This window comes from Loxodonta africana, chromosome 18 (assembly GCF_030014295.1).
Source record: "Loxodonta africana isolate mLoxAfr1 chromosome 18, mLoxAfr1.hap2, whole genome shotgun sequence".
NCBI lineage: Eukaryota > Metazoa > Chordata > Mammalia > Proboscidea > Elephantidae > Loxodonta > Loxodonta africana.
In genome coordinates, this window is record NC_087359.1 from 62,267,041 (window position 1) to 62,292,025 (window position 24,985).

At 47.7% G+C, this 24,985-nt stretch overlaps 2 protein-coding genes across 2 annotated transcripts; one reads left to right on the forward strand and one right to left on the reverse strand.

The window, feature by feature from the left end:
* Positions 1 to 2,558: 2,558 nt before the first annotated feature.
* On the forward strand, positions 2,559 to 8,663 carry GEMIN4 (gem nuclear organelle associated protein 4). The gene is made up of 2 exons (XM_003416970.4): positions 2,559 to 2,606; positions 4,505 to 8,663. The coding sequence occupies exons 1-2, from the start codon at positions 2,597 to 2,599 to the stop codon at positions 7,669 to 7,671; spliced, it is 3,177 nt and encodes a 1,058-aa protein (XP_003417018.1). The 5' UTR covers positions 2,559 to 2,596; the 3' UTR covers positions 7,672 to 8,663.
* Positions 8,226 to 19,941, reverse strand: TLCD3A (TLC domain containing 3A). The gene is made up of 5 exons (XM_003416804.4): positions 19,768 to 19,941; positions 19,225 to 19,308; positions 13,861 to 14,065; positions 11,520 to 11,615; positions 8,226 to 10,704 (listed from the first exon to the last, which is right to left on the reverse strand). Exons 1-5 carry the CDS (start codon positions 19,887 to 19,889, stop codon positions 10,435 to 10,437), a joined length of 777 nt encoding a protein of 258 aa, XP_003416852.1. The 5' UTR covers positions 19,890 to 19,941; the 3' UTR covers positions 8,226 to 10,434.
* Positions 19,942 to 24,985: the final 5,044 nt, after the last annotated feature.

Genomic DNA, 24,985 nt, shown 5'->3' on the forward strand with positions numbered 1-24,985 from the left:
GAAGTCTTTATGGTGGTTGTTTCTATTGTGTAATGGTTCTCGTGAACTGGGGCTCACCTAATGTCATGATGTATAAAAACAGTTTTTGAGGGAAATCCCATGCCACAGCAGACCTGTTTATCCGAAATGTCTTTAATAATACCATTTAGTGCTCCATATGCCAGTCACTAGATACAGTGCTTTGTGCACTGATACCTCCAGGATAATCACCAACAAGAGTAGGAAGTGAGGTCAAGCACTTTGGCCCTTGCACAGCAGTATGAGGGGTGTCTTGTGTCCTAAAACAAAGTCTACTTATACATGTTTTGTGTGCTGGTGAGTCGATTCCGACTCATAGCAGCCCTATAGGACAGAGTATAACTGCCCCATAGGGTTTCCAAGGCTGTAATAGTTATGGAAACAGACTGCCTCATCTTTATCCCAGGGAGAAACTGCCGATCGTTCCATTAGCAGCAGAGCAATTAACCACTGCACCACTAGGGTTCCTACTCATGTGTGCGTAGCTGTCTTGTCCCACAAACATCCCCAAGCAGAAACCAGGGTTAGGGAGTAGTCCAAAGAAAGTTTAGGTTACTGGGTTTTAGATGAGGCTTCCAGAGGCTGGTGTTTTGAAACCATCTTCTCTAGTGTTTCTCAACTGCTGTGTTGTGATGCATCAGTTACTTCACCACATTGTCACAAGGAGTTTGACTTCCCTCCAAACATTAACTTGATGGGATCTGTTCCAGTGGGGGCTTTGGGTAATGGGGACTTGACTCTAGGTTTTTGGAAGACAGCCCCATTCCCTTCCGTACTGTTGAGTTAGTAGTGGATCAACAACCCCTGGGAGAGAAGGAACCATCGAATTCCTGGAGAATGGCTTTAATGACCTCAAATTTTGTGCATTTTCGTTGTACTGCTCTTCCTCCCACCCCTCTATTCCTGCCAAATATCTGCATATGCTCTGGCAATAGTACGCAATTTTACCTAGAGAGATGTTTCTTATAAATTTTGGACACTTTCCCAGTCACTTGGAGTTTATCTCTTTCCCAACTGCAGACAATCGCTCTCATGCAGCTTAAGTCATTTATTGATGTCTCAGCTAAAATTGGTACCGCTTCAGGACATTTCAGCCATCGAGGTCTTTCCAGGTCTTAAGGAGTCCTTTCTCTACCAGAGGAACTGTGCTACTTTCTTCTGTCCACCAATCTGTCCTACCTAACCACCCTCCTTTTTCTTTAGCTCTTCCACTTTGGCAATATAGATCCTCATGGCATCCAACTTGGTCATCCCTTTGTTCTCGTTCCATGCCTCCCATTTGGCCTTGGCTTTCACATCTGTGGAGGGTGGGGCAGGGATGTTGCAGTCGCCCTGGGTGGCCTGTTTGTAGAAGCTGTATACCAAGAGTTTCTCTTGATCACTCACAGGACCCTTCAGCTCCTTGACAGCAGCACAAGCTAGCTCAAACTCCACTTGGCCCATTGGTGTAACTAAGGCCGGGCCCCTCTGTCCTTTCTAGGTGGTATCTGGCGCTAGGAAATTCAGAGGGTAGAGAGAAACAACTTGAGGCTGATGATTAGCTCAAAGAAGAAGAGAGGGGAAAAGGGAGCCGGGGCGTGTGTGGGGAGAACACAGGATATTTCCATGTGTTTTCTCAGTGAAAAATCAAATGTGTGCCTTTATGAAGTACAGATTGCAAACTGGTGGCATGTTGGGTTGGATCCGCCCCACGTTTGTTTTTTTGTTTTGTTTTGGCTTGCACAGTCATTTTGCGGGGAGGACTAGGCTTCCAATTTAGGCATCCGGACCTAAAATTGGAAACCCTGGTGGTGCAGTGGTTAAGAGCGAGGCTGCTGACCAAAAGGTCAGCAGTTCAAATCCACCAGGCCCTGCTTGGAAATCGTTATGGGGCAGTTCTCCTCTGCCCTATAGGGTCGCTATGAGTCGGAATCGACTCGACGGCAACGGGTTTGGTTTTGACGGGAGGCGGTGTGGGATGAGAAGCGCTGGGGGCCTATGTGTGTTTCTGAGACAGACGGGGAGACCTGCTCTGGGGCAGGAAGCCCCTCAGTGTGTTGTGTCTGTTTATGCGGGTTAGTGGGCAGCCTGCGGAGGGGCATTCCGTTTGGGTGAACTGTGTGTGGGGGTGAGTGTGGGGCCAGGGACGGGGCTAATGGGTAGGCCGACTGGTATTCAGGAAGCTGATCTGGGAATGGTACTGGGCAGATGGGTGGCTGAGTAGAGCCTTGAAAGGGAGCGCGGCCGGGGTTGGAGCCAAGGCCGGGACGGGGACTAGAGAGCGGGAGGGCCGGGGCGGGGCACGCAGCCGCGGGAGGGAGGTGCAGGTACCTGCTGGTTGGCTGGCGGGAGGGCTCTGGCCGATAGGGGGCGCTGCGGGCTCGGCGCCGCGGGCTAGTTGGTAGGAGCTGCGCGTGCGCGCTGAGCGGCGGAGCGGGGCCGCGGTCCCGGAGGGAGCGAGTGTTGAGGCTGTGGGCGGGGACTGAGGCGCGGCCCATTGTACCTCCCCCTGCCCCGCCCATTGTGGCGTGGCGCCTGCGCCGCACTCGCCGCCTCTGAGGGGGAGGGGCGGCCCCACGCCGCCGGCAGCGCCGCCGCCATGGACCTAGGTGGGTGTCGCGGTCCCCGAGTCCCGGGCCAGCCCGGACCACGTCCCGCAACGGGGAACTAGAGCGGTTCTGCCCGGCCCTCCCACTCCCGCTGCGCACGCTCGGGAGGGCCCCGGCCAAAAAGCACCTCCCGGTCGGGCAGAGGTTTTGGCGGGCGGGGATGTCCTTGGAAACCCAGGATCCAGAGGCCGGGCTCTAGCCCCTGGCTGGCTGTTACTTGACCGCCTCTTGCCCTCTCCCGGCCCCTTTCCCGGTGAAAAGCCAGGCGGATGTGGAGTTAGGTTTTCTGAAAGTGGGAAGGGTTAGTGCACGTGGTTTGGAAAAGGCTGGCTCGGAGGCCCCGGGGAACTCAGGGGTGCCTTGAACTGGCACATTTATTGAACTAAGTTCTTGGGCAAGTTTCTTACCCTCATCAGGTTTCCTCATCGATGAAAATGGGGGCAATGATAATGTATCTACTTCATAGAGCTTTTGAGAGTTTTGAGTTCACGTGTATACAGACAGGGTCGGGTACAGCGCCTACCGCACAGCAAGCCCGTCGAATTTGTGGCGGTTGTTGGAGTGGTTGGAAACCCTGGTGGCTTAGTGGTTACGTTCTACGGCTGCCAACCAAAAGGTTGGTAGTTCAAATCCACCAGGTTCTTCTTGGAAACTCTATAGGGCAGTTCTACTCTCCTATAGCGTCGCTAGGAGTCAGAATCGACTCGATGGTAATAGGTTTGGTTTTGGGGTTTGGTGGGAATGATTGCAGCTGAGATGGTGCCTTTGAACCTGCGGGCATCTTGATTCAGAGTCCTCTTAGGCATGGTTGGAAAAACGGAGGGAGAAGTGTATATAAATTGCTCCCCCGTTCTCAAGCCTCCCACCTCGCTGGCTATGCTGTTAAGGGGGTGGTACCCTAGTCAGCTATAGAGAAATGTCCTGGGCCCTGTCCCCTCAGCCCTCCAGTGGTAGAATGGCAGAGCTTGAAGAGTTTGGAGCCCTGGAGCTGTGGTGGTTTCTGTCCGAGTCCCACCACTTTGTAGTTGTGACACTCTGAGCATATTAAGTGTTCCTGGGCCTCAATGTTCCCGTGTCTAAAACAGGAATCATCGTCCCCAGAAAGTTGTTTTGAAGATTAAAAGATCTATAGGGGCACTATGAGTCGGAATTGACTCGATGTCAGTGGTTGTTTTTTTTTTTTTTTTTTGGTATGTGTGCTTGGCACAGTGCCTGACATAGAGTAAGCAGTTAATAAACGGTGCGTACCCCCAAGTACCAGCTAGCCATAAAGCACTTGGAAGTTACCCAGCTATTAACTGCTTGGGGGCTTATTACTTCAAGTAGCACATGTACATACTGTTGTCTCTGGAAGGCAGGAGTGTTGGGAGCCAGACATCAGCTCTAAGTAAATTCAAAGAGCAATGAAATTAAATTTACAGAATCATAGGGACCATACTTTGGGACCCTGGCGGAACATCCTGAGCCTTGGTTTCAGGGCTCCCCCCGGTCAGACAGCTACCAAAGTCACATTTCAGCGCTGACTTTCTTCTTGAGCCTTAGACCTGCATTTCCTGTTGCTGGAGGACACCTCTATCTTAACATTTTACCTCAGACTTCAAACAACCAAAACCAAACTTGTCTTCTCCTCTGTTACCTGTTTCTAATGGTGCTCCTTAGCCTCCCAGTTCCCAGGCTAGAGAACTTGTGAGTCATTTTTTATTCCTCAGCTAAGTCTCACTCCAGCTCTGCAGTGGCTTTTGTAACTATCCCTCCTCTCCCCTTCTCACTGATCTCATCTAAAACCTTGTCCTCTCTAACCCTGATAGTGACAGCCAGCCTAAGTGCTGTCTCTCCCTCTAACTTCTGCTTACTTATTGAAAAATTTTCACCACTTTCTTTGGCTTCTCTCCACGCAGGCCCCTTGAACATCTGTGAAGAAATGACTATTCTGCATGGGGGCTTCTTGCTGGCCGAGCAGCTTTTCCGCCCCAAAGCACTGGCAGAATTGACCAAGTCTGACTGGGAACATGTTGGGCAGCCCATTGTGGAGGCCTTGAAAGAGATCTCGGCCACAGCGTGCTCCCAGCCCTTTGCCTGGAAGAAGAAAGCTCTGATCATTATCTGGGCCAAGGTTCTTCAGCCCTACCCTGCCACCCCTTCTGACACTGAAACCCGGTGGCAGGAGGATGTGTTTTTCTCAGTAGGCAACATGCTTCCCACTATCAATCACACAATCCTTTTTGAGCTGCTCAAGTCCCTGGAAGCTTCTGGACTCTTTATCCAGCTCCTGATGGCCCTGCCCACCACCATCTGCCGCGTAGAGCTAGAGCGCTTTTTGGAACACATGACTGTTAACACTTCTTCAAAGGATGTGGCCTTCTTCCTAGACATCTGGTGGGAAATGATGAAGCACAAGGGCAATCAGCAGGACCCTCTGCTCTCGCAGTTTAGGACAATGGCCCATAAGTATTTGTCTTCTTCAGATGACTTCTGCCATCCTCCAAAGAGGTTCAAGTCAGACCCAGATGTGTGTCCCACCATGCCCCTGTTGGCCATGCTGCTCAACGGGCTGAAGCAAATCCAGAATAAAATCCTGTGTCCTGGAATGAAGTGCTGCGCATTGGCCAACTTGGCCGACATGCTGACGGTGTTTGCCCTTGTGGAGGAGGACCCCCAGGAAGTGTCTGCCACCGTGTATCTGGACAAACTGGCAACCGTCATTTCCGTGTGGAATTCAGACACCCAGAAGCCATACCACCAACAGGCGCTGACAGAGAAGGTAAAGGAGGCAGAGCGGGATGTCAGCCTGAACTCGCTGGCCAGGCTCCCAACTGAGACGCTGTTTGTTGGGTTTGAGTACATGCTCAGCCTGCTGCGGGAGTGGGGAGAAGAGCTGCAGGCCATGCTCAACAGCAGCCAGGGGACAAGCTATGATAGCTACCGGCTGTGTGACAGTCTGACTTCCTTCAGCCAGAACTTGAAGCTCTACCTGGATACCACAACCTTGTCTAAGGAAGAGAGCGAGGTGGTCTCTGACTTGGCAGAGTGTGTCAAGGACTTCCTGAAGAAAACGAGCAGGGTGCTGAAGAACAGAGGTCTGGAGAAGGACATCACTGCCTCCATTGCCATGGCCATTATTGAGAAGAAGATGGACCGGCATATGGAAATGTGCTATGTTTTTGCCTCTGAGAAGAAGTGGGCCTTCTCAGATGAGTGGCTCGCCTGCCTGGTTAATAACAGGGCTCTCTTCCGAGAGCCAGGCTTGGTGTTAAAGCTGTTGGAGACAGTGATGGAAGTCAGCACATCTGACAGAGTCATCCCCGAGTCTCAGATCAAACAAGTGGTTGACTTGATCCTGGAATGCTATGCAGACCTCTCGCTGCCAGATAAAAATAAAGTCCTCTCAGGCATCCTGCATTCCTGGGGGCGAAAGGGCCTCTCAGAGAAGTTGCTGGCTTACTTAGAGGGTTTCCAAGAAGACCTCAATACCACTTTTAACCAGCTCACACAGAGTGCCTCTGAACAGGGCTTGGCCAAAGCGGTGGCTTCTGTGGCCCGGCTGGTGATACTGCACCCAGAAATCACGGTCAAGAAAATGTGTGGCATGGCTGTCATCAATCTCGGCACCCACAAGTTCCTGGCTCAGATTCTCAGTGCCTTCCCCGCCCTCAGGTTCGCAGAAGAGCAGGGGCCAAACCCAGCCACCACATTCATGGTGTCATGCCTCAAAGAAACTGTGTGGGGAAAGTTCTCGACATCCAAGGAAGAAAAGCAGTTTTTGGAGTTCCTCAGCTGCCTGATGAGTCCTGTGAAGCCCCAGGGGATTCCAGTTGCTGCTCTTCTTGAGCCAGATGAGGTGCTCAAGGAATTTGTCCTGCCTTTCTTGATGCTGGATGTTGAAGAGGTCGACCTCAGCCTGAAGATCTTCATCCAGACTCTAGAAGCAAACGCAGGCTTAGACGAGTACTGGCTCCAGACTTGCTCTCCGTTCCCCCTGGTTTTCAGCTTATGCCAGCTCCTGGATTGCTACGGCAAATACTGGCAGCTCCCCAAGGAAAAGCGGTACCTCTCTTTGGAGGGGAAGGATCTGGTGATCCATATCCTGGCACGCCTTTGTGAGATTGTGTTAGCTAATGCAGAGACCTTCTCCCCTGACACCTGGACCAAGTCCCTGTCCTGGCTCCACCGGAAGTTGGAACAGCTAGACTGGACTGTGGGCCTGAGACTGAAGAATTTCTTTGAGGGCCACTTCAAGTGTGAGGTGCCAGCCACACTTTTCGAGATCTGTAAGCTTTCCGAGGGTGAGTGGACCTCCCAGGCCCACCCAGGGTACGGGCCAGGCACAGGACTTCTGGCTTGGATGGAGTGCTGCTGTATCTCCAGCAGCATCTGTGAGCAGATGCTCTCCCTCTTGGTGGTAGATGTGGGCAATCCAGAGGAGGTCAGACTGTTCAGCAAGGGCTTTCTGGTAGCCCTTGTGCAAGTCATGCCTTGGTGCAGCCCCCAGGAGTGGCAGTACCTTCACCAGCTGACCAGGAAACTGTTGGAGAAACAGCTCCTACATGTCCCGTACAGCCTGGAATATATTCAGTTTGTCCCCCTGCTCAACCTGAAGCCCTTCGCCCAGGAGCTCCAACTCTCCGTACTCTTCCTGAGAGTTTTCCAGTTTCTCTGCAGCCAGAGTTGTCGTAATTGGCTTCCTTTAGACGGCTGGAGCCATGTGGTCAAGCTCCTCTGTAGCAGTCTGACCAACCTCCTGGACTCGGTTAGGTTGATACAGTCAGTGAGCCCTTGGACCCAAGGACAAGAACAGGACCTGACCCAGGAAGCCTTGTTTGTTTATACCCAGATATTCTGTCATGTTCTGCACATCATGGCCATGCTCCACCAAGAGGTGTGTGAACCACTCTATGTTCTAGCCTTGGAGATCCTCACTTGCTATGAAACCCTGTGCAAGGCCAATCCTTCTATTAGTTCTTTGCTCCAGAAGGTGAATGAGCAGCGCTTCTTAAAGTCCATCGCTGAGAACATTAGCCCGGAGGAACGGCGTCACACCCTGCTACAGAAAATCAACAACTTCTGATCTTTGCAGATCAGAAAAAAGCTGGGCCTCAACAGGGTGGGTCTGTAGGGGCTAGAGCTGAGAAGCACAAACTTTACAGTGTGACGTTGTATACGAGATAAAAAGTATATGGCAATAACAGTGTAAAGAAAATAGTTTCTTAGGGATTTGTAACATACAAATTATAATAAAATTCTCTTGAGTTTCATCTTGTCTCGCCCTACCCCTTGCTATCAAGTCGATCCCAACTCATGGCAACCCCATGTGTTCCAGAGTAGAACTGCTCCATAGGGTTTTTTTGGCTGTAATCTTTATGGAAGCAGATTGCCAGGCCCTTCTTCTGCAGTGCCACTGGGTGGGTTTGAACCATCAAACTTTGTCAAGTGCAAATCATCTGCACTACCACCGGACCTTTTTGCACCCTAGAATATGACAAATAAGCCTAAAGGTGAAACCACCCAAGTGGGAAAAAAATTACTGGGAATGTGTGTTCTTGTACATTGAATCCTTCAAGGGTCATTTCAACATTTTAATATTTTTCATGCGGTATCTTGGAAACGGCAGCAACTTGGAAAAGAGCTCTATTCTAGCCCTGGCTCTGGCACCAACTGGCCATGTGATTTTTGTACCCAAGAGGCCAACACCATTGTAAAATAAGGATTGGACCAAGAAAAACTGAGCCTTAAGGAGGTAGATTAATAACCTCTAGAAAATGGGTGTCTTCTGAATTGAGGACTTCTAACTGCATACTGTCTAACTCTGTAGATCCAGAAGGGGCTGTCCTAAAACTAGGTCTGATAAACACAGTTGAGATGTGTTTAAGGGATGGGTGTAATTATCCTCTGCCTTGGGTGGGGTTGTCATGGTTTTGAAGAAAGTGGGAATACAGAATGGTGTTTGCAGAACCATAAAAATGAATTTAAGGTATTCAGGGTAGATTACAGAACTCTGAGAACTCGTTGGCAAGATGTTTATTTTGGGAGACGAGAGGGAAAAGGATATGCCCCATCACCTTCTTCAAATTCACACCTTCATCTGAAATGGGGCATTACTCAGGTTCCCTCTCCCACCTAAAGTGGACTGACTATGGCCAACTATTGGGTTTTCACCCTTCCAACTCCTGGCCTTAAATTTTGCAGACCTTCAGTATAATCTTGGAACCGTGAACTGAAAACATTCGATTATGAGTCTGGCCCTTCTAGAGTCTGAAAGCACCCTCCTCTTCCCCCACCTCTGCCAGTTTCATGGACATAAACACAGACCAGAAGATAGAGCAGCTGGTTGTGTCAGGTCACAGGATGGTTCTCAGAGGAGGCTGGTATTGATGTATTTGACAAATGGAAGTTCAGAAATAATTAGTGCAATTTAATCACCATGGGGTGATTTATGAAGATCTGATAGTAAACAAAAATGACAGCATTTTACATTTTTTAAATGGCACCCATTAACAACTGAAAGTCAAAATCTGAGACAGTTACATATTCAGTACTTTAAAAGTTCATGGACAACAATGAATTAAAAGACAGTTTAAAAATTCTAGTTTTCGCTTCTACTTGAAAAACTTCATGGTAGCAGTTTCTAAAACCCATCCTAGTTGATAAGGAATGATTAGTGTTGGCACCAGAGAATCCTATTGGCAAATGGTGGGTGAAGGGCAACAGGTGACCCCTTAGGAAGAAGGAGTCTGTCTACAGGACATACTTTGGCCAGGGCTGTGTGCACTCTTGCTCTCCAGCCTTCTGTGGTTAAGAAGGCAGGTACACTCATAGAGGAATGGGCTTTGGATCACAAGCTCTGGGTTATCAGGAGACCGTGGAAAGCACGCTGCAGTCTTGATGAGACATCTCATTGTCGAGTATAGAAGTCTGTTTCCATTTCATATGAAAAGGACAGTGTCAAAGAGTAGCATTACTCAGTAAGGAGCTACTGAAGCCATCATTCCACTGCCCCTGACGTTTTTATGAATCTCGTGGATATGGGGAGAACAGGCCTGAGGGGACATGCTGAAAAAGGAGTATTTGTGACTGTAACAAGCTCACAAGTTTGACACTGGTCGTCTTACCAAGTCAGCCCATAAAGGTAGTGCTGACCATTTGGAATCTATACCTATCAAGTGCTTCAGGTTCCCATCCCTGCCTGCCTACCCACCGCCTCCACCCAAGTAAGACTTCTGACTAGAAGTCAGTAGACATGAGACTAATGTTGGCACATGGATGAGAGGATTAGGCAAAGAACCAATGGGTCATCACCGTAGTAAACAATAAAAACTACCTACCCACTATGATTTTTCCAGGCCAACGTCGCAAGAAGACATTACTTCGAGAACCAAGTTATCGCTGCTTCTGCTGGCCTAGTAAGTATGTGTGGATCCTTGCCCTGAGAGGTTGATCGTATAGGTGGGAGGCTGGCACCAATATGTAGGGCCAGGTGGGTGCCCACATCCTTAACACCCTGGTCCCCTTACTCCACGCTCCATGCTTCTGCCTCCCAGAGCCCTTGAGATAGGACCCAAGGAAGAATCCTCAGGTTTGCACTAAAACCACCTTGCTGCCAGTCGAGGTCTGACAGGATCTAATAGTTGTTACTAAGAAGAAAGTGCTCTTGCAAAAGGGGCAGGTTAGAGCAGGGGAGTAATATGAACATTCCTTAGAAAAACTCAAACGATCTGCTTATGAATAACCAAAAGGCTGAGGCCATCCAGGGCACGATTTGGTCCACAGAATACTGGGTGGAGAAGGCAGCTAATGTGAGGAGGCACTGTCACTGCCTGACTCCTGGGAGCACTTAACCATCCTTTTTGGCTTGGGGAGCACCAAAGAGCCGGGCTGCCTTCCTGCACAGCAAGGAGAACCAGTAGATCTGGGGAGCGATGAGGAAGGCATTGGCCACATTGCAGTGGAAAGGGATATGGAATGGCACTTGGAACAGGCTTAGTCCCCGCTGTTGGCCATACGACCAGTACATGAAGGGGAAAAGAAGGATCCGACAGGAAAGGAAGGTGGCCAGGGTGAGGACGCCATTCACCTTGTACAGAAGGGTGTGCTGCTGCTTTAGCTGCAAAAGAAGAAGGAAGGAGGATGCAAAGTCACCACAAGGTTGGGGCATCGGGGAACGACTAGCCATTCCTTGTTCTGCCCAAGTTCCACAACAGTCAAGGCCAAGCAGGTAACGAGTACTAATGAAGACCTGTGGTTGTAGGGTGTGGCTGAGTTGACCCTGACTCATGGCGACCCCATGCATAACAGTATCTGACCATTGTCATCCATAGAGTTTTCACTGGCTGATTTTCAGTAGTAGACTGCCAGGCTTTTCCTCCTAGTCTGTCTTAGAGTACAAGCTCCGCTGAAACCTGTTCAGCATCACAGCAACATGCAAGCCTCCACAGACCTACGGGTGGTGACTGCACGTGAGGTGCACTGGCCAGGAATGGAACCCAGGTCTCCCGCATGGACGGTGAGCATTCTACCACCGTTAAATTCTTTGACACCTCGAAATGCATTGAGTTCTCTGAGACTCGCGGAAAAGATTGCTGAGCACTGCCATATTTATGCAGGCATATAGCCTTGTAGTTTTTCCAACAGTAATGCTGAATTTGCCTAAGCCACTCAGCTAACTGGAGTACAGAACAGTGGGTTAGAGAAAACAGTCTGGGGCCAGGAAAAAAATATATAATGAGGTGTAGCAACTTGGATTAAACCTATGATTTCATTCCGCACTGGCTCAGATGACCTATCGACCTTTCAGTCTGTTGAAAGTTCTCCTATCCCACTATTCCTAGCACTTAGGGATTTCTCCAAACCCACAAACCACAAAGGAAAAGCAGAGTCAGTTCCCTCCCAAACTATTCCTGTCATTTCATTCATACATGCCTGAATCAGAACTCTGCCCAGCGACACAAACGGAGTACTCAGCTCTGCCGTAAAGATACAGCCAACAAAGAAGTCCCCCAGGTCTCCCCTAAGCCTCTGCAGAAGAAGAGAGGAAAAAGGGAAATAAGAAATGGAGGTTAAGAGACCACCGGAAGGAAAATTCTGACTACTGAGAAGGGTAACCATGAGAGATCATGAACAGCAAGGGAAACACTAAATGCGCAAGTGGAGACCCAGTTAATATTCTGCTGCTTCCACCGCTATAGCACTTTGATGGTTGGATGCCCAGGACCCAGAGGGAAATTCACATAGGCTGATGATGGCATCACACCCCAAACTTTCTCCGCATGTCAGTGAAAGCAGGAAGGAGGTTTAGCCTACTCTGAGTACCTAACTTAGGCCAAGGGCACTGGACCAGTTCAGTTCAACAAAATATGTGCCAGGCCCTGAACTAGATCTTAGGGTGCCAACGTAATCAAGAGAGTCTTCTGAAAAAATGTAATGCACTCTGCCTCTCCTTTGTCTCTTTCCAGAAGGCAGCGAAGCACAAAATATCAGCTCTGCCACTTACTACCACTAAGTGAGATAAATAAATTTATGGAACCCCCATTTCTCCATCTGTGTTGTAAAACAAAGAACCAAGCCTGTTGCCGCCAAGTGGATCCTGACCCACGGCAGCCCCACGTGTCACACAGTAGAACTGCTCCACAGGGTTTCCTTGGCTATAATCTTTACCGAAGCCGATCGCCAGGGCTTTCGTCCTTGGTGCCACTGGGTGGGTCTGAACCACCAACCTTTAGGCTAGTAGTTGAATGCAAACTGTTTGGGCCACCCAGGGACCTCATCTATGGTATAGGGCTGATAATTTCTACTATTTAGAAAGCTATGAGCTTTTAAATCGAGGACCTGCCATATGGCAGACACTCAGAAATTATCCGTTTCCCTTCTGCATTCCCATTTCTTGGGATTTGTTGAGTCGGTTTTCATGGGAAAATGGGTCTGGTGAGAAATTAAGAGGCTATTTGCTTTGAGGGCATGTTTTCTGTGACATCAAAATAATGCATACAATACTCTCTGGCACTGTTAGAGCAAATAGCCAGTTGATTGAGTTACTCTCATTTTTTTAAATATTGTTCTGTATGTTATACTGTATGAACTAAAGACAGAACATTTAACAAATGCTATGAGTCAGAACTGACTTGACGGCAACGGGTTTTTTTTCAACGAGTTTGTGGGATTACTAAAAAGAATGATGTTGATTATAACAACAAAAAGAAAGAGTAGTTGCTGAGGCTGCTTATGTACAACCAAACACCTCATGGGATTTGGTTCCTTGGTTTGGAGGTTTAGGGTCATGGTTTCCTGGGACATCCCAGTTAACTGGGCTAATAATGTGCTCAGTGTTCCTGTTCTACCTCCTAGTTTGTCATGTAGTGCCTGGGATCTTAAAAGCTTGCAAGCGACCATCCAAGGCACAACAATTGTCCTCTATTCACCTGGAGCAACAGAGGAAGAAGGAGAGTCAGGAGTGGGAGGAGGATATGGACTGTGTGGCTAACTGCCTCCAGAACTACTGCCTCCTTTGCCCTGAGACCCTAAAAACCAGATCATGCCTAGCTACCATTACTGAACATTTTGATCAAAGATTCCATAGAAGAATCCTGATCAAAAGCGGGAAAATGCACAACAGAATTTCAATTCTCATGGACTCTAGACTTTCTGGAGCTAGGCAGGGTGGATGAACCTCTAAAACTATTGCCCTGAGATAATCTTTAAACTTTAAACCAAAAATATCCCCGAGGGATTATTAAATTTTAAATCTGAAATATTAAAACCAAACAATAGTTTAGCTTAACTAGTAAAAAAGTTGAGCATTATACTCTTTTAAAAACGACCTATAAGGGATCAAATTGACAACAGAAACTCGAAAGATTAGATAGGAACCTTAGGGGGCAGTGAGTTTATGTCAATACGGGAGGGACAACTCAGAAAAAGAGGGTGAGAATGGTTGCACAACTCGAATGTAATCAATGTCACTAAATTTTACATGTAGAAACTGTTGAATTGGTGTATGTATATTCAACAATAACAACAAAATAAATACAATTTAGAGGGGAAAAAAAGAACAATGTTGGGAAGGAGGCTCACAAACATTTCAGACTGTTCTTTTTCCACACTATTTGCATGGGGGTTTAACGCAGAAGCAGCTGGCACAAGGACAGTAGGTGCACCAGGAAAGGGAAAGAAAAGCCGGGCGATCCTGATCCTAAGTAATGGTCAGGATATTCAGCTCAATGGGAGAAAATGAACGACCAAGGCTGCTGGTCCCGGGAGGCCTTACCTGCGCAACAGGCACAAGGGCGAAGAGAATGACCGCATGGTGTGTGATCATGAGACGGTTCTGACTTAGGAAGTTTTGGAAAACGGTGAGGGAGTGTCTGTGGCTCTTGTCCTTGGTTTTGTACCATTCACAGAGGTACATGGCGTAGTAGTCGTAGATCATGTATGGAATCAAAAACCAGACATATTCTCGAGCAAGCCAGTGCCTGAAAGAAAGTATATGAATCGTCCATGAAATAATTATGAATATCAATGACGTCTTCTCAAACACATTCCCTTCAGCTTAGTTTTTATTCCAAATACTTTAGAATGAAGATGCTGAAACTGATCAACAAGGAGAGTGAACAACTTTCTCTAAATTACAGGCAAAATTCATCAGCGTCAAAAGGCAGAAACCCAGGGATTCACTCAGTCCCAAAGTTTAAGAGACTTGCTGTCATTGTTTCATTTTCTGCTGGATTTAGCGGCTTATTTGCAATAGAATTTCTGGCATTTTGTGATATAAGCTGACTTTGATACAGATACATACACAAATGACTCAACAGCCCCACCAAGTTACTGGTTTGGAAGGTGTCCCAAATCCCAAATCCAATATTTCCAGTTTAACTCCCCTCAGTTGCTCAACAGTTGGGAGTCTACTCACTGAAATTCTTGACCCTACAAGTTTCCTTTTGCACCTGCATGCAATGCCACTCTAGGGAGTATCTGGGGGTAACCCTGACCACTTTCTTTGTAATCTTTTTAATTCTATGGCTAATCCCAATTCCACTCACTGAAAAAAGTCTGTCTCTGAGCCCGGGCTTAAGGACTACCTTACAGCAGTTAGATACCAAGAAAGAAGTTGGGACAAAAGACAGTGATCCCATTTACTTGTCACAATGGGTTTTCCCAAACCCAAGCATGAACACTCTGTGTCAATCCTATCCAAAGGGACTGACTCAATATTTGCTAAATTGAAATGATAGTTTATTACTGTCATAGAAGATATTAGAAGTCTCTACAATTAATATAATTTTGTTCCCAAATGATAAACTTTCTATAAAAAAAAGCTAAAAGAGCTTTGTAATACTTGCCAAAGCAGAGCAGAGGCCAAGGGGCCAGAAAGAGGCATGCCTGTGGGTATGGATGAAATGAAGCTGTCCCAATCAAAGAACTGTATCCTGAGCATTCCTGAACCTTCTATAGAAAGTTTATGTGAAAAAACATCTGTAAAAATGGTGTGGTGGGGGCGTCTGACCTCTAACTTCACAAGGAGGAGGGAGAATCAAGATCAACAGCCCAAGGCTGATTCCTATGAGGTGGAGGTCAGACATACCTCCACTGGCCAACCTTTTTACCAATTCTGACATCAACTGCCACTCTCATGGCACTCTCTACTTCTCTGCTGAGTTTGATAATTCATTGCAATGGCCACACAGAACTCACAGACAATACTCATGATTATGGGGTTTATTAGGGAAGTAACAGGTTACAATGCAGGTTCAGGAATGCTCAGGATACAGTTCTTTGATTGGGACAGCTTCATTTCATCCATACCCGCAGCCATGCCTCTTTCTGGCCCCTTGGCCTCTGCCCTGCTCTGGCAAGTATTACAAAGCTCTTTTAGCTCTGCCGATAAGTGCCCAGAGGCACCCTACTCCGCCAGTAAGCCTTGGCCTGAAGGCACTCAGCTTTCTTGCTCTGAGGGCTGGGAAGCCCGCTGCACCATCTCCTGCCAGTCTCCTGCTGGTCTCTTGTCACTGCTTCTCTGTCACCGTTTCTCACCGTCTTCCATGTTACAGCCCCTCTCTCTTGGTCTCCTAGTTCCAGGAGCTTCCCAGTGCAAGGATCCCAGGTCCAAAGGAGGCGCTCCACTCTTGGCTCTTCTTTCTTGGTGGTGGTGAGATCCTCCCTTCCCGCCTCTGGGATGTCTATCTTAAGCCTAGTGGGATGGCAAAACTGACCAATCCCCTTGTTAGGGTTCCAGACGCTTTATTTGAATGGTCCCATCCATACAAGGATGCCATGCACCTTATTTACATATTGGCAAGCTACCCAATCCCCTTGGTGGGCCACAAGCACCTCATTTGCATCATCCTGCCCAGTTATTTGGAGGGGAGTTACAAAGACTATGGGTAGAAGGGCCATACTAAGTAATTCATTGCACTGCAACGTACAAGTCGAAATCATGTACCATGTTGGGAAGGACTGGATTCACTCAACTGGCAATTTGTTTGCTTTTGTTTTTGTTTTTGAGTATCCACATGTTAGGGAGAAGAAAGAGTTTAGTTTTACGGTTCCCAAACTATCTGACCATCAGAATCACCTTCAGGGCTTGTTACGAAGTGCATGTTCCAGATATTCTAAATGCGTATACCTAGGACCCCCGAATCTGTATTTTTAACTATGTTTCAGGTGCCTTCCTAAGGAGCCAGCCCACTGAACTGCAACACTGGAAACATGCTCTCTACACATGGTACCATCCCTGTTTCTATTCCCAAAAAGTTGCTGTTCACATTTGCCGTAGCATAATTAAGTAATGAATAAGCAATGAAATAAAGGCAAACAAGTACGTAGTGCCAAATATACTTGCAGATGAATTAATTAACCAGATTTTATTTAGGTAAAAAGGTGGCAATACTTATTCTACTACCCATCTATGGTCTCAGTTGCTTTCTTAAAGCAGTTCCAAGCAAAATATCACAGTGGTACCAAAACCTTGGCTGAGATATAAGTGGCCTCTCCCTTTGAGTAGAGCCCTAGGATTTAATATTTTGCACATGGTACCAATTCAATAAGATCAGAAATTGTGGGTCTTAGGTAGAATTCTTTGAAAACTTGTTATTATTAGCAAAAGATCTAGATTATACTCTTAACTACCAGTAACCAGGGATTTAGATTTCTTTATAAAATGAGGACAATAACTCTTGTGTTACTTCCCTGTGAGGATTAAAAAGCTAAAAATGTGACAGTGTTTTTAAATGTAAAAAAAAACACAAACCAAACCAGCTGCCATCAAGTCAATTCCGACTCACAGTAACCCCATGTATTTCAGGGTAGAACTCTGCTTCATAGGGTTTTAAATGGCTATGATTTTGTGGGAAGGAGATTGCCAGGCCCTTCTTCCGAGGCACCTCTGGGTAAATTTGAACCATCAACCTTTCTGTTTGTTAGCAGCTGTGCACTTAACCATTTGTACCACTCAGTGACTCATTAAGTGTAAAAAGCTCTATCTAAATATAAGTGAAGGAGCCATATAGCTCAAGAGGTCTGGGATCAGCTGCTAATCCAAAAGTTGATGGTTCAAACACACCCAGCGTCTCCATGGAAGAAAGACCTGGCAAACTGCTTCTGTAAAGATTACAGCCAAGAAAACCCTGTGGAGTAGTTCTATTCTGTAACACACAGAGTCACCACAAGCCGGCCGACTTCACAACAGCTAACAATAACAAATACAAGTGCTAAAATTGAGAAAATTGCCTAGAGCTAAGGCTCTTAACCTTTCTAGGGGCTCGGACCTTTTAAACAATCTGATGAAATCCTTGATCCCACACCAAATTCTGCAGATAATTTTGGGGGATTTACACAAACCCCTTTCCATCTTTATATAGATGCTCTATATAAAAGCATAAAATGAGAAGGCATAAAATAGAAAAATAATTTGGATTCACAGTGTGAGCCCTAAAGACCTTCTGTTTGGAGATGATCCAGGTACCTTTAGAGCATCTTTCCACACCAGTGTAAAGGCAAAGGGCACGAAAATATGGTGTCTGCTTCCATTTTGCAAACAGAGACTCTAAGGCCTAAAGAGATAAAAGGAAGAACCTGAAAACCAGACTCAGGTTTGTCACCATGCTCTAGCCACTAAAATACTTGTGTGGGAGATAACACATGCTGCTGTGGAACTGAGAGTTAATTGTGTGCAAATAGCTCTTTCTGAAACATGCAGTGGTCACCGGCAGCTTGCCCTCAGGTGAGCTCTGCTAGTCCTGGGGGTTCTCATTTGTCTTGTTTTAATCCTTGAAAGGAGGCTGGTTTCAAGTTTGATCTGACAAACTGGGAGCAAGGAGGGAGCTTGCTGCATGATCAGAAAATGCTCATTCTAATAAAAATTGGACTCTGCCAAGCAAACGCTGTTAGCCTTCAGTGCATACATCCAAGGTCACTTGATCTATGTTCTCTCAGCAGCTACGATTCATTGCCAATAACTGATTTTATCTGAAAAGGAGGATAGCACAAAAAGGGCATGAATGCCGGACAGCAGGGTTAATCCCCAGTAAGATCCAGGCACCAAACGTGCAGACTTCAGTGAGACAGGTGCCCTACTCGGGCTCCCCTGGCACTCCAGTGCCAACAGGTGACAAGCAGGATACTCAGCAGAGTCCACACAAGGAAAGGTTCAGGGAAGGCTGTTAAACTTTCTCTGTACGTTTGACTATTGTTCTCCACCTTAATAGGGAGAAAGTGAGAGTTGTTCCAGGAAGACAGATTAAAAAAAGAAAAAATGGCATGAAAGAAAAATAAGACCACCATCACTGCCCAGGTCTATATACAAAGTGGAAACCCTGGTGGCATAGTGGTTAAGAGCTACAGCTGCTAAACAAAAGGTCAGCAGTTCAAATCCACCAGGCGCTCCTTGGAAACCCGATGGAGTAGCTCTACTCTGTCCTTTAGGGTCACTAAGAGTTGGAATTGACTCGAAGGCAACGGGTTTGGCTTTTTGGTTTTATATACAAAGCAGACCATCCTGGTGTTAATTTATGATTTGTTTCACTGAAATTGCAGACTAATGCCCATTTCCTGACCCGCCTCTGGGCTGAGCGCTAATACACATACAAGTCAGTTTTCTGAATGCACCAGAAGCCTCTTCATCACCTTAACCAAATCCAAAAGAAACACAAGGGCAGCATGGGGAGGAAGGGGGACTACAGGGAGGTGGTGGTTTTGTTCCTGTTACTAGGAGGGCACTGTTAACCACACTGGACAGATCTCGGCCAATGAAATCTCCAGGGTGGGAACCCAGTGAGATCCTTTAAAGGAACCAAAAGCCACACACCCACTTCTGAATGATTTTCACACTTAATCTATCTCACAAAGCACTTCCACACCGTCCTCCAACCTGCCACCTTAAATTAGACACAGAATGTTATTTTCTATCATTTTTTCTGTTTACTTTCAGTTTACCTTCTGCTAAGCTGGGGATGCTTAAAGAGGTTAAGGACAGGTGGAAGGGACTCATTACGGTGTCCAAGTTTTTCCCACTAATCACCTACCTAACGCATGTGCTGATAAAGAACTACCGCCTGTGAGCCAATAAAACGTAGGACCTTCGAAAAAGTTCTCAACCCTGTTATTTGCGTTCCTTTCACCTGGCATTCGATGTTACCTGTCGGTGACCACGTCTTTGCAGGAGCGAATAATGATGATCCCTGACCCGGTGGCCAGCACAGCCTGCACTGAAGAAACCAGCCTAACGTGGGGCAGAAAAGAAGAAAGAACAAAAAGTGCGCTCAAGCCAGTCCTCTGGACAGGATAAAGCCAAAAATCTTCAACCTGAACGACCTTTCCCTAGGCTGCCAGTGCTTTGAGGAAAATGGTAGAGCCGCCGCCGCCCTCTTGACCCCCAAAGCAGCTGGCAGATGTCGGTCACAGGCCCCAAGGGATGCACAGACACTTCCCTCCCCATCCTGACCAGCGTGGGCAGCCTCCACCCTCCTCCTCTCTCCGGGGAGCACGCACAGGGTCTTCGGAACACTCTGCCAAGCGGGGCCAAGAGGGGGCGAGGAAGCCAAAGAGGCAGCCCCCTCGCTTCCTGCCGCCCCCCTTTTCCGCCCTCATTCAGCGCCGGGGGCGGGTGCAGCCTGCGCGCGGCGGGCTGGGGTGGGCAGCGCCCTGTTCCCGGCCGGCACCCCCGGCCTCGCCCCGGTACCTGGTGCTGATCATCACGCAGTCGCTGTCCGTCCATGCGGTCCGCGAGCGGCGCAGCCACCAGGTGGAGAGCGCGAAGAGCCCCGGGAAGAAGAGCGACCCCCAGGCCAGCGTCAGCAGCATGGGCGCTCAGGGATCCGGCCGCCTCGCTCGGCGCCGCTCGGCGTGGCTCAGGTCGGCTCGGCTCGGCTCGGCGACTGGCGCGGCCCGCCCGTCCCGATTTCTCCCTCCACCCTCCACCCCCGCCCGGCCCGCCGCGACTCCGGAGCCGCCGGCCGCTGGCCCCGAGCCCGCAGCGCGGCTCCCCGCGTGACCAGGCCCGGCCGCGGCGATAGGCGCGGGCCGGCCGGGCGGGGCGGGGTCTCGGCGCCGCCGCCCCTGGGCCCCGAGGGTTCCCCCGGCTCCTGGGTCGGCCGGCGGGTGGGCGACGGCCGCGGGCGTCCGAATGCCGGGCCCGGGCCGCGGCCGAGTGGGTCTGGAGCTCGCGGAGCCCCGGAGAAGCTGGAGCGCGAGTGGCTGCCGCCGCCTGCCGAGCGGCCGCGGGGCCGAACCGGTGGCGGGAAGGGCCGAGGCTCGGGGCGCCCCGGCCAAGGGGCTGTCGGTGCGTGGGCTTCTGTTCCGTCACCGCGGACGCCTCCTCCGCCCCCCCCCTCCCGCGGACCCGCCTGGCAGATGAAGTGGTCGGCACCAGCCCCCAGTCCTCTCCTCCCCAGCCCGGGGAGGGGGGAAGGGAGTGAGATGGGTGGGGAGAAGGGAGTGAGATGGGTGGGGAGGAGAGAAAGCCAGGTAGGAAGAAGCAGGCTTTGGGGACCCCCTAACACCTGGGTAGGGCGAACTCCCGGGGCAGGGGCACTGCCCGGTGCAGATGTTGCGATGGGCATCTCTCTTTGGGAGAAGGGAGTGGGTGGGTGGGCTTGTGGCCATCTGTCCGCCTGGCTCATCTACCAAGCACTCTTGCTTCCAAATGGGAGTCCTAAGGTCTTCTCTCTGCAGACCAGACATGTCTTTTCCACGTTCTGGCGACTGCGGCACTCTCTCCGGAGGGGGCGGTCTCCCAGAAAACATAAAATCCTGCGGCAGAATCCAGCAATCTCCCCCTCCATCCCTACACCACGAGGTGGAATATCAAGTCTGCGGACTTGCTGTGCACAGAGTACTGCCTCTTGGCCTTCACTCAAGATACTATCCAGAGCCTTGGTGACTATTTGTTGTTGTTGTTGTTGTTTTTTAATTGTTGTTGACAACGTGTTCTTATTTAAATGTTGTCAGGCCAGATGCCCCAAACTTGAATGGATTGGAATCTGACCCATTTTCGCTCTGCACCAATCACATGCGCCAATACGGTAACTCCAACATCCCTGGCATCTCACCCTCTTGGGACTTCCCGACGTTTTCCTTTCTTTGGTCTCTACCTTCCTCAGATCACAAAAGTGGGAAAAAATACAATTCAAGTGTGGCTTACTGCAATCGAAAGGTGCTAACTATATGGGTCTCTTCAAATCACCATCATACAAAATGCTGTCAAAAGTCCCATGAGAAGACTGAAAGGGCTCAGCTCTGGGCTCAGCCTCTCACAGCCACTGTTTCCTCATTTGTGAAAGGAGGAGCCTGGATTACAAGCTCTTCAAGGCTCTTCCAGCTCTAAATTCTTACAGTTCTATGACTTTCATAAGGTAACAGATAATTTTTGTTAGATGCCAATTAAATTAATGTGGCTGTTACTGGTGTAGAAATTTATAAGAGTGAACACCGGTTTTAATGTCTTCCTGTGAGTCAGAATCTACTCCATGGCAACTTTTTTTTTTTTTTTTTAAACGTTGTTACATTTTCCAGTGAGCTAATGAGGGATTTAGCCAACATTAAGGTAGCAGAGACCCTGGGTGGTACAAATGGGTAACACACTTGGCTACTAACTAAAAGGTTGGAAGTTTCAGTCCACCCAGAGGTGCCTTGGAGGAGAGGCATGATGATTGTCATGGACTGAATTATGTCTCCCCAAAAATGTGTCTATCACCTTGGTTGGGCCATGATTCCCACTATTGTGTGGCTGTCCTCCATTTCGTGATTGTAATTTTATGTTAAAGAGGATTAGGGTGGGGTTGTAACACCCTTACCAAGTTCACATCACTGAGCCAAAGTAAGGAAGTTTCCCTGGGGTATGGCCTGCGCACCTTTTATCCTACATGAAATAAAAGGAAAGGGAAGCAAGCAGAGAATTTGAGACCTCATACCACCAAGAAAGCAGTGTCAGGAGCAGAGAGTGTCCTTTGGACACTGGGTGCCTGTGTGGAGAAGCTCCTAGTCTGGGGGGCCAGGGGGGAGATTGACGAGAAGGCCAACAGAGAAAGATATCCTCTGGAGCTGACACCTTGAATTTGGACTTTTAGCCTACTTTACTGTAAAGGGAAACCCTGGTGGTGTAGTGGTTAAGTGCTACGGCTGCTAACCAAAAGGTCAGCAGTTGAAATCCACCAGGCGCTCCTTGGAAACTCTATGGGGCACTTCTACCCTGTCCTGCAGGGTTGCTATGAGTCGGAATCAACTCGACAGCAGTGAGTTTGGTTTTGGTTTGGTTTTACTGTGAAGAAATAAATTTCTCTTCGTTAAAGCCATCCACTTGTGGTATTTCTGTTACAGCAGCACTAGATGATGAAGACAGTGACCTACTTCTGAAAAATCAGCCATCGAAAACCCTATGGAGCACAGTTCTGCTCTGACACACATGGGATCATCGTGAGTCCGAACTGACTTGAAAGCCCAAAGAAAAGTCTGAAATTTTATCCACTTAGGGCAATGTCTCTAACTCCCAGATTCGCTGCTAGTATACTTGGCGAAATGAAAAAGACACTTGAATTTGGCATCTGACTAATACAAAGCTTTATGTATTTTCATATTTGCCTGTGGACAAAGGACAGCTATCTGTAAACTTTCCATTTTTCCAGAAGAAGAAACCCTTGGGCATCCACTTTCTATTGCCTGTCCTTTTATCGTGGCCATCTTCAGCTCCAGCTTTTCCAGAGAGGGACAGGTGGTTACAAGCCCTCCCCTCTTTTCTTCTTTAAAGTTATCAGCAACATGAACCAAAGGTGCCTACGCTTTTAAGTTGGGGGAACTCATTTCTCCCCAGCCCAAGAAGTTGGATGCACAGCTCTTAAGGAGTCTTTACGAAATAAAGCAAAACAACAGATACTTCGTGTGTGGAAAATAGCACATAAAATCAATTTCCAGCACCATGCTCAGTGAGTTCACCAGGATGTTTAGGTTGAATCACCATTAGGTCAACAAGTGTGAACTTGAGCCTTGACTTTTCAAGTCATCAAACCCCTGTGGGCAAAGGATAAGACCAAATAAGCTCCAAGCCTCTTTTTTTTTTTTTTTTTTTTTTACACAAACGTCTACACACCCTTTAAGTCTTGAATCAAATATTTCCTCATCTAAGGAGGCTTGTGTGTCTCTTCCGGGCAGATTTACAAGTTATTTCCTACTGCTTTTGCATTTGAGTAGTGAGCTTGTATTTTATTTGCATGTGTTTCCCTACCAGACTGTTAGCTCCTTGAAAGCAAGGGTCATGTCTTTTTCTTTTTTTTTTTTTTCTTTATTGTACTTCAGATGAAGGTTTATAGAACGAACTAGCTTCTCATTAGACAATTAGTACACGTTCTGTGACATTGGTTAACAACCCCCCGACATGTCAACACTCTTCCCCTTCTCAACCTTAGGTTCCCTATTACCAGCTTTCCTGTTTCCTCCTGCCTTCTAGTCCTTGCCCCTGGACTGCTGTGCCCCCTTGAGCCTTGTTTCAATTTATGGGCCTGTCTAATCTTTGCCTGAAGAGTGAAACTCGGGAGTGACTTCAGTACTGAGCTAAAAAGGGTATCTGGGGGCCATACTCTGGGGTTTCTCCAGTCTCTGTCAGGTCAGTAAGTCGGGTCTTTTTTGTGTGAGTTAGAATTTTGTTCTACATTTTTCTCCAGCTCTGTCCAGGACCCTCTATTGTGATCCCTGTCAGAGCAGTCAGTGGTGGTAGCCCAGGCACCATCTAGTTGTGCTGGACTTAGTCTGGTGGAGGCTGTAGTACTTGTGGTCCATCTGTCATTCGGACTAACCTTTCCCTTGTATCTTTGGTTTTCTTCATTCTCTTTTGCTCCAAATGGAGTAAGACCAGTGGAGTGTCTTGAATGGCCACTCACAAGCTTTTAAGACCCCAGATGCTACTCACCAAAGGAGAATATAGAACATTTTCTTTATAATCTATGCCAGTTGAGCTAGATGTTCCCCAAGACCACGGCCCCCACAGCTCTCAACTCAGTAGTTCGGTCCCTCAGGGAGTTTGGATGAGTCTATGGAGCTTCCATGAGCTTGCCTTGGACAAGTAGTGCTAGCTTCCCCAGTATTGTGTACTGTTTTACCCTTCACCAAAGTTACCACTTACCTATCGTGTATTTAGTGTTTTTCCATTCCCACCCCTCCCCTGTCTTGGAACCATCAAAGATTGTTTCTTTTTGCGTGTAAACCTATTCATGAGTTTTTATAGTAGTGGCCTCATACAATATTTGTCCTTTTGTGACTATTTCACTCTGCATAATGCCCTCCAGATCCATCCATGTTGTGAGATGCTTCACAGATTATTCACCATTGTTCTTTATCGTTGCATAGTACTCCAAAGGGTCATATCTTTTCATTTGGTATCCCAAGTTATACCTGGCACATTGCAAAGCCTCAATAAACGTATGATACTTTTTTAAAACTAGTATTTATTGGGCACTTACTATGTGCTAGGCACCATGCCAAACATTTTGCAGGCATTATCTCACTGAATCCTCATAACAAATCTATTGTCTTCACTGTACATATGCATATATTTGAGCAAAATGAGGTTCAGAGAGATTAAAAATTTGACCATGGTCACATTGCTGGTGGCAGAGTTGAAATTTCAACTCATTTCTTTCTGCCTTCAAGGTCAGTGTGCTTAATGACCATACTTTTACTGCCCTCAAACTGGATAACCAAGGGGAGAGTAATTTTTCATAATTTAGTTTCTGATCAATAATAACCACTGTTCCTGATTGTTTACTCACAAATATAAACATGTTGGGTGGAATTTATGGGCTCTGCTGCTGCTATTATTAATAATAGTTAATTATTATTAACATCATTTTATATTTATATGTAACTTTATAATTTTTCAAAGCACTTTCATGTGTATTATCTCACGTGAT